The 13093-nt window shown below is 40.9% G+C and overlaps 1 protein-coding gene across 1 annotated transcript; it reads left to right on the top strand.

Moving 5' to 3' along the window:
- Window positions 1-442: 442 nt before the first annotated feature.
- On the top strand, window positions 443-2394 carry LOC147640358 (G-type lectin S-receptor-like serine/threonine-protein kinase SD2-5). The gene has a single exon (XM_086779630.1). It carries the CDS (start codon window positions 551-553, stop codon window positions 1973-1975), a length of 1425 nt encoding a protein of 474 aa, XP_086635756.1. The 5' UTR covers window positions 443-550; the 3' UTR covers window positions 1976-2394.
- Window positions 2395-13093: the final 10699 nt, after the last annotated feature.

Below are 13093 nucleotides of genomic sequence, written 5' to 3'. Positions count from 1 at the left end.
TGAAAACGAGACAGGGCAGTTAGATTTTACATAATGAAATTATGCAAAATAAATTTATCATTGTAGAATAGAGACAGGGGCAAGCCCACGAACGCATAGTTGAGTTGGTAGAACAGTTGGGTTCCAGTGAGAGGACCCGGGTTTGATGCCATCAGGGCTACGCGACGTGGGTATGTGCATGTGTTCGAACATATATAGAATAGAGACAAGGGCAGTTAGATTTTTCTCAATTTTACTCAATGGGGGTTTCCTAGCAACCGACTGAAAGGAAGCGAGGGCGATGTACGTAGAGTGCCTCACAATGCGCGCATTTATGAGTATATGAGAGCTTCCGAGATTGGGTGGTGAGTGTGTCTACCTAGGTTTGCAAGTTCTTAACACACACACACACACACACACACTCTCTCCCCCCTCCCTCCCTCTCTCCCTCCCTCCCTCTCTCTCTCTCTCACCAACACGCGCACACACAGCCATGAAAATCCAACAATCATTAATATGTTCAATTGTTTAAGAGCCTCTTTATCCACCCATTTGCTGTGTGCAGCCCACCATGGGTCCTCAGCCTTTGCCAGTGCTAGTGCACCTGGTCTCTGCAAGCCTCCTCTCTGGGTCTTCTTCCTTTTCTCGCCTTGCTTTCGCCTGTGAGCCATTGAAGAATTGCCCATTAAAGCCAGAGGAGACAGAGGCCCAAGGACCCTCCCATCCCTCACTATCTTCACCTCATGTGCCATTGCCTGTTGCAAGCATTGTTTTAGGTGCCTTCTCCTCCATTGTGGTTGCTTGCATCCTCCTCCTTGCTGCAGTTAGCTTCTTTGTTAGAAGATGGCATACTCAAAAACAGCTTCTCCCCTCTTTGAACCTCTTCACACCAGCAGAAGGGAACACCCCCCTCATCAGAAGATTCACCTTGAAAGAGCTGCAGTCCTTCACATGCAACTTCTGCCACCAGCTTGGCAGGAAGCCCAACTCCACCATCTTCAAAGGGTGGATTGATGGCACCCCAGTTGCAGTCAAGAAGGTGGATGCCAAAGGTGGGGGGCAAGATGGTTTCCTGGCATCTGTGTACCAAGCAAGCTGTGTTAATCACACGAACATTGTCAAACTTCTTGGATTTTGCCTAGAAGGAGCTGAAATGCTGCTTGTTTATGAGTATCTTGAAGCTGGGTCCTTGGATATGGTGCTCTTAAAGGGTGCAGAGGCCCTTGATTGGGATGCAAGGTATGGTATTGCGATGAAGGTGGCACAGGCATTGCTGTTTTTGCATGAGGAGTGTGGAGAATGCCTGGCTCATGGCAATGTGAAGCTGGAGAATATCATGCTAGGAGAAGATTTGTGCCCTAAGTTAGCAGATTTTGGGCTAGCTGACCTCTGTGTGAGAGAGAGGATAATAGCTTGGAAGAGTGCCAGAGAGGGGGGTAGTGCTAATTTATCCCCCACTTGGCTTTCTAGCTTCAAAGCATCAGCTGCTACTGATGTGTATGGCTTTGGGCTTGTCTTGCTATCATTGGTCCTTGGGAGGGGCAACATCGTGGATGCATTGGCTGCTTCCAATGACCCCATCTTCTTGGAGTGGATCTATCTCCAAGCCCAGCAAGGCATGTATGAGGATGCCCTGGATGGCAGATTGTTGCTTGAAGCTAACCCCAAAGAGGTCAGAGTTTCTCTCCAACTGGCCTTCTGCTGCATGCAGGATGACCCAGCCGCTCGCCCCACCATGAATAAGGCATGGCAGGCACTTCAGGACCGCGAAGAAATGGGTCTGCCTCTCTTAACCTCACTGGCTTTTGGATGCCACTCAAGCACAGAGAGTGATGGGAACTCTGATGACCCTAATGATCATGTGTTGGTGCTGGATGTGGAGAAAGATAAAGAGGATGGAGCTGGTGGTGGACATAAGGAGGAGATTGAGCCTTGCTATCAAGTGTTCAGCGTGAGATCGCAGAGACGCTCCATGAGCAGTGTTTCCTCAGCATGATAGTGCTGACAATCCACATTAGGATTTGATGAGGCACATAATGATGATGATGGTTGCAATGACCTGCACGAGGATGTAATATGGGATATGAATCGCATGATGTAGGGGTTTGCTTAGCCATGTAAAGGTCATGGATTCAAGTGTATCAGAGATCAGGATGTGAATCGTGTGATATGATGGTTTATTAGGCAATGCAAAGATGCCAAGGCATGTGAATGTGGGTGCCTAGGCATGTCTAGAAGTTATGTGAGAGAAGGTGACATGGTGTAGAAGCTTTTCCCAACCTTTTGGAGGATCTCCCTTTGGAACTAAAGCAACAAAGGTGTGAGGAGAAAGCTCTTACCTGTAATGTAATTTATTGATTGATGAGCTAGTGATACTTTGTATTTTAAAAATGTGAGTAAGATTTTCAGTTAAAGCATGGGTTAATTCTAGAAGAAAAGCTAGAATTTGTTAAAAGATAAAGAAGTAAGTGATGCATAGCTAATTAGTACTTAGATTATTGTGTACATAAGAGTGCTTAATGTAAGGGTGTTCCTACGTAGGAACCCCCTCTTGAGTTTTTGGGGGTCAACTTGTCACCATGTGGGACTATGGGTGTCTTTTAGTTTTATTATTCCCAAAGTTTTAGTCACTGAATTTTAACTTTTCTATTCGTCCTAAAAAGGCATGTTGCATGCATTTAATGTTTGTCCTACATGTTTTTGTCTTGTATGTAAGTGATCCTCATGCATTTTTCATATATTGTGTAAGTTCTATCAGCATTTTTGTATGCTCTAAAGCAATGCTTGATTTCTAAAAGTTTTTCTCCCCAATAAATCAATTGGTTTTCATTATAGTAACATGTACTAAATGCTCATTGTGCTCATTGGCCATGGATTTTCAATTCACTGGTAAAAAAAAAAAAAACCATGCACTTGGTTATAAAACTAGTGTTAATGAGCACAATCTAGGTATATGCCCATAACTATAAATATGGTTTCAAGCACTCAAATTCCTAAGCATTTGTCCAAGGCAAATTTTAAAAGAAATTGAAGGTCGTGAACTTAATTTGCTGTGGTTGAGTTCCCATTTGGAATCTAGAGAGCTTGTAAGGTGCATTCATGTGAAAAGTTTGGGTTGGATCATGAATATATAGCCTTAAGGTTAGCTTAAGGAGCTTCCAAATTGTGAACGGGCATCAACAACTAAAAGACTCTATATATGTGAGATTTCAAAGTATAGTGAAGCTCTTTCTCGTTGAACACTTTTGTGTTTCTTGTGATCTCTCTCTCTCTCTCTCTCTCTCTCTCTCTCTCTCTCTCTCGTATTTGGACATAATGAGACTAGTGATTAGAGATCGGTCAGACATAGTTCTTATAGGAGTGTGGATCGGTTATTGGGCTATGTAGTTAGGATTGTGGCTCAATTGTGCAAGAGTTCATGTGGAACTCTACCTTAAGAGAGGGGTCTCCCAAGGAACCCAGCTTGTGGTTAGCCCACTGGTTAACCGTACCAGTGAGACAATCGTGGAGGACTAGGGGTGCGTGGTATGGGATGTGCATGCCTTGAGGGTGTGGGCTTGCCAGGGTTGTGTTGGTTTCTAGCTTGCAGGTGGCTTACCATTGTGTATGATTTAGACCCTATGGTTAGGTGGCGAATGCTATAGTTGACGACCCCTTCTATGGTTATGTGCATGTTTGTGTGTGCTCATCATATGATGGTATACATGACTTCAAGTGCTTCGAACATGCTTCTCAAACTTTCTTTTGTGAGTATTGATCTTGGGTGGACACGCATATGACTGCATTCTTACTATGGAGAGTTTCATTTGGTATGAGAGTATTAATTTTAATTAATTAGTGCTTAGTCCTTAGTCCTTCGTCCTTAGTATTGATTTAGGATTAATCATAAATAATTAGAGAGTTAATTGGTTGTGAATTTTGATTAATTTATACATGTGACGTGCATAAAATGATTAAAATGATCAACTATAATAGAGCTTGGTAATTGATACATGGAAAAATCATTAAAAAGTTGAAACCTTAGTGATTTAATGAAATAATTAAAGGTATAAGATTTCCTGCATAATTGTGTGAAAAATTAGTTTCTTGAATGAGAAATAGTTGGATTGAGACATTTAAATCCAAATTGTATGGTTTTATAACTATGTAGTTGACTAGTTAGAGTAAACCATGAAAATTTACCATTATGGTTGGCAAGTTGGGGTATGAAAGGAGAGATAATAGTTCAAAATTCACCATCAATTATCAATTTATAAATTTGTGGTTTTTAGAGAGAGAAAACCACCTTAATGTGTGTGGTATGTAGTACTCTTGCATATATATTTGTATGGGGTGGTGGCTACCCAATGCAAAGGGTTGATTTCTAAGGTTGAACTTAACTTGTGTGATGGAAAATTTGAGTTCTTCTCTTCTTAACAGCTCCAAGTGTTGGAAAATGTAAGGGAGTACATGCTTTGGAAAGTGTGAGATGCACAAGCCCTGAGGTGTGGACACATGGCATAACATGGGGGACTCCCTAGTACATGGGAGTCTGCCATCTTCTCCAAAGTACATTATGTACTTGTTAGTTATGACAAATATCCCTTTCCATCTCAGTATTGTACCCCGAGAACATGCATGGAAATAGCTGCAATCCTTTGCTCTCATTTTCTCTCAAAATACGAAGCCTCCAAGCTCAAACAATGCTTTAAGCTCACATAACCAAATCAACTCATATGCATGTAAACCTCTATATATACCTTAATTGATTTCTAAATACAAAGAAGAGGTTTTCTAAGCCCTTGATTTACAAGAAATTAAGGGCTCAGAAACTCTCTAACTCCAAACGTGAAACTAGAGTTTTCTTACTCTAATCATCCATTTAATGTGAAGAAACGCCTCTAATACTAAGTGTCCATTTAATTATGGATTCTTTTTTATTATTATCTCAAGACTTTAATTAAGGAGAAGTTCGATCAAATTTGCGAGGCCATGGGAAAGATTCATGATCCCACCAAGATCTGTTTATTCAAACTTTGCCTTAAAGGAAAGCAAGCTAATGGTTTAGGACTCTAAACCCACATGAAAAGGCCAATTTACAAGGTCTTGAGATACACATTTATTGTTGCTAGTGAATCTAGATGGAGATCCATCACACAGATCTATAACTTCAAGAAGCAAGAGGAGGGTGAAACATTGTGGGACTACTTTGCTACAACCAAGTATCTCCACATGAGATGGAGCCCTCCCAAGATGACTTATCACTCATTGACTAATATATAATTGGTCTCAAGAGTAAGAGGCTTCATGACTATAATTAATAGATAAAGTTAAAGTTAAGTGATCTAACATCATCTCACATTAACACACATATTTTAAATTTTGGAATTATGTGAGAGGCTTTTCTGTACATAGGAAATGTAAGTGTACCCATGGTGACTTTGTGTGGTTTTGTGTCATGGATTTGACACGTGAAATTAAATGAAATCTTAAGTTAAATTGGGGCTAGGCAAGGGGGGAAACACTTATAAATTCTTTCCAATCGTAGTGGGATTTTTGGACATAAAAATGAAGGGATTGATAAAATTATTAGGTTAGACTAGATGAATTAAACACAAACCAACACTAAACTAAGGCAATTGACAAATTAAATTAAATGAGATCTTAAGTTAAATTAGGGCTAGGCAAGGGGGAGACACTTGTAAATTCTTTCCAATTGCTCATGGGATTTTTGGACATTAAAAAGAAGGGATTGATTAAATTGTTATGTTAAACTAGATAAATTATACACAAACCAATACTAAGCTAAGTCAATTGTATTTGACAGAGATATGGAAGCTACATCTAGTGACTAGTTAGGTCATAGAGACCCATTGCCTTGGGACATGAGAGTAGTTGGATCACTTATGGCTCTAAATAGAATATAGAAATGTTGCTTTGTACTTATTCTTAAGCAAAGACACACAAAATACTATCATTAAATTGCATGTCATTCTTAAGAACACAATAAAGAACATCACATTCATCATTGCAAAGCATTTCCATATTTTCTAAAGTAGGACAAACATGACTATCATCGCAAGATATATTTGAAAAATCTATATAAGAAGAAATCTTGCTCATTAGACCATAGAGATCACCATATAAAGAAAACTTCTTCTTATTATGTTTAAAACCACTCCTTCCTAGCAAAACATCTACACTATCAAGGTGCATAACTCTCTTCCTTGTAGTCTTGAATCTTCAAAGTGACTTGAGGAACCTTCCTTTGCTAACATTTACTAGTAATGCCTTGAGCAATATTAACGACACAGTGATGGTCACTTGACACCATTGGGATATGTAATAAGAAGCATTAATAAAATTGTGAGTACTCCCATCATCAAACAATACATGCTAGGGCTTTGCATGAATTCACCCCACATGTGGACTAAATTATGTGGACCAAACGCCCCCATGTTCAAGCAGTAATCCTCACAATTACTATTGGAAAAATAGACATCAATACTATCAATAATAAGTGGACATTGTACTAAGTGTGCATGTGCCTAACGACTGCACTAAGTGTACATGTGCCTCTGAGGTTGCACATCATTGCTGCCGCCTCCACCCTCCACAGTAATAAGAGGCTTCTTGTTGAATGGACACATAAATTCATAGTGACCAAGTCTTTATGATATTTATTAAAACATTCCCTTACAAGCCTCAAGGTTTGTAGTAGAATCTTCGAGGTCTCTTTCCAGGATGTCTTAACTTTGGTTGCTCAAAAGGAGAGACGTGCCCTAATTGGAGCTATAGCTCAGTGGTTCTTTTTTCCTTTTCTCTTCTTCTTCATTCCACTTCCCTCGACAGAAGAACCTATAGTGTCTTTTCAAGCAATGCAACTGTATCATGATGGATTACGAGCAAAGTGTAAAGCATCCTCAACAAAGGATCTTATTGTGTTCTATCACTTCATTTAGAGAATCCCACAGAAGTGCTTATAAAAAGAGCAAGCAAACATAACGATCAGAGAACTTCGTAATAAGCTCTTTAAAATTCTAGATGGATGCTTCAAATGTCCTCTCGGATATGCTCTAACTGAACTGCAACTCCTAGATGGGTGCTTCAAATGTCCCCTTGGTTATGCACTCTAGTTGATCTACAACTCCTAGATTGAATGCTTCAAATGTCTTCTTGGGTATGCCAAATTGAATAGTCTACATTTAGCAAAAGTTCACAGTCATGAACTATCACAAAATCCTTTATAAACATAGATTTGACAACTTCATGTGTTCTCACAGTAGTGGGTTTATGTTTAAGATCTTGCCACCATGTGAAGGCATGACCTCTAAGAAACATTTTCACCGCCATAATCTTGTGCTCTTCTGGACATTGCACTATGGAAAAATATGTCTCCCACCTACTCAACCAAGCTCTAATAAAGTCTGGGTGCCTCTTCTTCTTCTCATGAGAGAACAACTAGTAAAAGGAGGATAGGCAGCCAAGGAACTAAGCAACCTTGCCTGTGGGGCGGTCCACTATTGTTCTCTAAGTTAAGGCTTTCAAATCTTGAGCCTATTGAAAAAACAAATCTCTTAGCTTGGAAACATTTGTGAGAACCATGTGTGGTTATAGCTGGGGCACACCTCCCGCACCCCCGGTAGTTGAGAGACTACCGGGGGTGAGAACCATGTGTGGTTATAGCTGGGGCACACCTCCCGCACCCCTCGGTAGTTGAGAGACTACATGGAAAGGCCACTATCGGTATGAATTCTAAGCTTTGAACTAAGGAGTCAATCCAAACAATTAGCTATGGCCACTAATGTTCATCATAAAACATCCACATCATTGGTGGAAAATCCTTTGATCCCATCCAAGTTTGTGTGAGCTTCCTAAATGGGTGTTGTAATGCCTAGTCTTGAACATCTCATAGGGTGCCAAACATTGGTCCAATAATGTACGCCATTTAGGCCAACCCTACAAAAATTCATCTCATAGGATGCAAAAAATTGGTCCAATAATGTACACCATTTAGTCCAATAATTCATCTCATAGGGTGTAAAACATAGGTCCAATAATGTACGCCATTTAGTCCAACCCTATAAAAATTCTGTTAACCACACTGGTTAACATCATTTTTAAGCATGGTTATGCTTCTTGTAACTCATTTTTATGTAACTGCGCTAAGCGCTTCATGTGATATATGAGATGACTAAGCTTATGACGTGTAATTCTGGCCACCACCAGTACGAAATCAGTTTTGGGCCCCTAATTGTTAAATGGGCGGTGGTCGGCCATTGTAAAGAGAGAGCTCATGTATATAAGTGACTTATGAAATACGGAAAGGGACAATCCAACTCACAATTGAGTTTGCCTTCTCTCTCTCTCTCTCTCTTGGTCGTGGTTTTGTATGCTTGCTTGGTCGTGGTTGTGTGCATGTAGGTGATGATTCTTGCCTTGCTTCTTCTTCTCCCTCTTCTTGTCTTCTTCTTGATATCACTCTTGCACACATAAAGGCATAGAGTAGAGGTTGAGCTTTCCATAGCTCCCTTCTTCTTTGCTCACTACCTAGCTTGTGGAAGCTACATTTGAGTGACACAAGTGGAGGTGGAGTGAGCCCGTAGTGGACTCACATAGGGGAGTTAACCCTCATTAGGGTTGGCTAGTGCTAGCCCCCAAGCTGACCCTTACATGGTCTTCCTTCTCTTCTTCTGTCCCTGTCTTGTGCAAGGTAGCATGTTCAATTTGGTGAACATTTGGTGTCGAGTGTCGGGGATAGGCATTTTGCTTAGGGTCCTCCAGACTCTATCACTTGCTAGAGTTTTGATTTGCCTGGTTGGAATGCGAATCCACTAGTAGTAGGTTTGTTATGCTTGTTTGTGTGAATTCATCTCGTTTCCCTTTAACAATGGAGTTCAATGGATCTTGAGGAGCTTGGGAGTCCACCAAAAGTGGGAGATACAAGTAAGTGCCTAACCTTGCTCTTGAAGTTCATTAATTTTGTTTCCTTCAACATTAGTTAAAACTTGCATAAGTAGCTTAACCTTTAAATTAATCTTAGGTTAGTAGGTTTTGTCAAGCATTCTAGGTGTCATTGGGGAGCTTAAGGTTAGCTCAATCCATCCACGAAAAGAAAACACAAAAAAATCATCAAGAAAAATCCAAAATCTTAGAGATCTCAGGAGGAAGTTTGGTGCATTTTCGGCTCTGCCTGTTTTGGAGAAGTGTACACCCATTCACTTTCTCAGAGCCACGATCGTATGCTCCTTGGCCATGGCCGTTCACTCCTCCTGGCCAAATCTTTTCAAATCTGCTTCATAAATATGAGCAATGTGCATTCAAAGAGAATAAAGTGCAGTCAAAGAGAATAAAGTGCAGTCAAAGAGAATAAAGTGTGCATAAATATGAGCAGTGTGCATTCAAAGAGAATAAAGTGCATTTATAAGGGCATAAAGAGCATTGAAGAGGGGTACAAACAGGGTACAACTGTATAGTCAGGAGAATATTAGTGGGTGGCTGTTAGGAGACACGTCATCCTTGTGTAGTATTGAAGAGATCTGCTTGGTCTAGCAAGAGTACACCCGTTCCTTCACAAGCCTATGCCCGTTCCTTCACAAGCCTACATGCGTTCCTTCATAAGAGTACGCCCATTCCTTCACAAGAGAATGCTCATACCATCTTCCAAGCCACGTCCTTTCCTTCCTCAAGCATATGCGTGTGCCGTCTAATAAGCCATGCATGTTCCCTTTTAAGAAAACGCTCATTCCTTGCTCAGCGTACGTCCGTACCTTCTAAAAGTGAATGCCCATACCTTCTAGAAGAGAACACCCGTACCTTACCTTGCGTACAACCGTACCTTCTAGAAGAGAATGCTCGTACCTTCTAAAAGAGAATGCCCATACCTTCTAAAAGAGAACACCCGTACCTTACCTCACATACGATCGTGTTAATCCCATTTTGGATTAACAAGCATGCTCCTCCAATTGAATGAGGACATTAATAAGTATCATGTAAAGGCACTATAAAAGTTATACATTATGAGATATTGGCCACCCAAGGCCTTAGTTAAGTAAGTTTTGGGTGCCCAAGTGTGAATAAGGGCCAAATGTATATTAGGTATTTTCTCATAAAATGAAAAGACACAATCCCCCTTTGTGCTATTGAGAGCTCTTCTTTGTATCTTGAGAGATATTGAGAGAGAGCATTCTAGCATTTGTGCCTCTTCTATGCTTGTGTGGGAGAGTGAGAGAGAGTGATTGCCTTATGCGACGGTGCGAGCGACTCTATGCTGATAGTGTGGAGGTGGAGCTTAACAAGTGAGCTTGGAGGCCTCAAGGGACTCGAGTTCGAAGCATTGGTAAGTGCTCTATGACAGTTGTGTTCTATTGTTCTTCCTTTAGGTGAATGCATTGAGTTCCCTCTTGGAGCTGTGGTAGGCCATAACATTTTTGGTGATGCTGCCAGGGAAACACCTTTGTTTCTTTCTTCCTCTTGGAGTTTTAGCTCCCATTGCATAAGATTCATGATTGCCTTTGCATTCTGGTAGTGCATTGTGTAGGAAATGAATAGATAAGATTTGTGTGGAAGTAAAAAATCATGAGAAATTGGTTGTGTTTGTTATGTATTTGTGTGGTGGAGTGGTCTTGGAAGGGAGCTTCACTATTTTTTCTAGTTAATTTTGATGTTTGCATCACTGGAATCATCAATGTGAACGAGCAGGTTAGTGTTCTATTTTTTCTTCTTTTTAAAAATTAACAAAAAATAAAAAAAATAAGGAGCCACTGACTGTGTCTTGAACTTGTAGCACACTCCTTAGGCGTGCCACAATCATTTTGGAAATAGTTGGATAAGTATTTTGCACCTAGAATCACATAAGTCGACGCGAGAAGTTACCACGTGAAACTACAGGAAAATCGTTCATGATGTGAACCGTTTTCTGTAACTTCACGCCGTGAACCACTCTTGGCATCAACACCATGATCAATGTCGCAATTCACGGGATTACCTTGCCAAAAATAGGTAGCCTTATCCTAATACCTTTGACACCACGAGGTCTGACAAAATTAACAATCGTGAATGTGTAGAAAATCATTCACGACGTGAACTATTTCAGAGCACTTCACGGCGTGAACCATTTTTTAGTTCATGACGTGAACCATTTTAGAACCCTTCATGGCGTGAACTATTTTTAGTTCACGACGTGAACCAATTACTTTTCACGACGTGAAACCTTATCTCTCACGACGTGAGATTTTTTTGCAATTTCACACCTTAATCAAATCAAACTCACGAACTTGGTATAGTCAGATTAAGGCTAAGGAAGTCTTGAAAAATTTGAAAATCATAACAAGGTAACGTGAAATTCTGATTCCAAAAGTAAAAATTTTAAACACGTGAAAGTGCAGAAAATCGTTCACGATGTGAATTGTTCTTTGACACTTCACGCTGTGAACTGTTCTCTACAAGCTCATGGCCTCAAAAACAAGTTGATAGAATCTGATCAAAATTTAATTGGGACAGCAAAATAGCTTATCAAAATTTAATTGGGACAGCAAAATAGCTTATCAAATCATACATACATGCACTTGAGTTCTGGAAAGCTCATCATCGGAGACAACCTTACACCTGACGACAGTGCATCAAATCACCCAGGATCTTCCTATCAAAAAAGTGTGAGTTCAGGACACTTAGTAAGCACTCAATTGAGTGTCTTAAGGAATCTAACCATCGTTGAAACTAGTAGTAAAGAATCCATGGAAGAAGGGCTGCGATACTCTGGGTTTGGGGAAGAGGAAAAACCACCCTCCCTAACCAGATCCAGTGGTATCATTGATATCGCCCGAGGATTTTTAGGTCTCTAATCCACCCATGACGAAGAAGCACAATCTGCGGGCATAGATCCATCAACCAGCGTTGGACTTGGTCCAAGGCAAGAAGTGCCTATCCAACTGTCAAATTCAAGGCTGTTAAACACTGGCGCCCCTGAATGAGAAGAGACATGTAAAGTGCGGCCAGGACGGGTCAAGTATTCTTTCCAACCTCAAAGGAAGTAGAGTTAGATCTAAAAAGGATCGCGGTGGAATGGTAGCTCTATGAGAGCTGAGCTTAAGGAAGCAAGAGCTCAATACTTGAAGGGTGAGAGCCGAACAAAAGGAGATGGGAACTGTAAACTTACTCCAATCATGGGGTAAAGAGTCGGAAATAGTCATGGGAAGAAGTGAGGGAGAAATTCTAAACGTAGAACCCATAAATGAAGAGCCCATAGCGGAGGAAGGGTTTGTAACCTAGAAGAAGAGGAAAACCTTGCAAGAGTGGCGGGCGAAGTGGAAGACCATCTGTACACTAAAAAGGACATCGAGCAGATGATCAATCATCCTACATTCCTACATGAAATGGAACTCTTAATTCTACAAAGGTGACTAATGATGAGCCATTCCAAAGTGTAGTGGTAGGACCATCCCATGGACCATAGATGCCTAGAAGATCCAACATAGGAAGAGGACGAGGTCTAGGTAGGGGGGGAGAAATTCCTTAAAGACCAAGGGTGGATCCAACCCTCAATCTTAATGCAGCCACAAGGACAGATCTGTTGAATATGGCTCCAAAAATGGGCCGAGGAATGGTAAGAGAACTAGGCACTACTCTAGAATCCCGATCCTCCTAGATGAAGCCACACATCATTTCCAAGCTCGTTAAAAAATTCTCTGGGGATGGGGATCCTATTCAACATGTAGATATTTTTGAATCCACATGTGAAACCTACAGGCCAGCCAGTGATGTAACAATGATTCATGCTTTCTCACACTGACCCTAGAAGGGAAAGCGCATTAGTGGTTCTGAACCCTCAAACCCGAGGATAAGGTTAACTTCACACGACTCAAGAATGTGTTTGTGCCCAGCTCTCCCAAAAGTGGCGATAGATGGAGTCCTGTGGCACAGCTGCACAATATCAAACAAAAGGAAATGGAGTCGATGAGAGACTACGTGTCTCGACTAAAGCACTTAAATTCAAGGTGCAAACTATGGGAAAGGGTAACTGACAATTAGTTGCTGCCTTGCTTCCGTAGAGAAGTTAGAGACCACAAGATGCATGGTTATCTGGTACTAGCCCGACCGGCTACTCAAGATGCATGTTGCAAATTGGCAATTAAAT

The sequence above is a fragment of the Cibotium barometz genome, chromosome 3 (assembly GCF_041138505.1).
Source record: "Cibotium barometz isolate CiBa-2024 chromosome 3, ASM4113850v1, whole genome shotgun sequence".
Taxonomy (NCBI): Eukaryota; Viridiplantae; Streptophyta; class Polypodiopsida; order Cyatheales; family Cibotiaceae; genus Cibotium; species Cibotium barometz.
Note: the sequence above shows the minus strand (reverse complement) of the source record. Positions and strands in the feature narration are given on the sequence as shown.

Excerpts from the sequence above, each read along its gene's own strand:
- LOC147640358 (XM_086779630.1), top strand. The coding sequence starts at position 551 with ATGGGTCCTCAGCCTTTGCCAGTGCTAGTGCACCTGGTCTCTGCAAGC.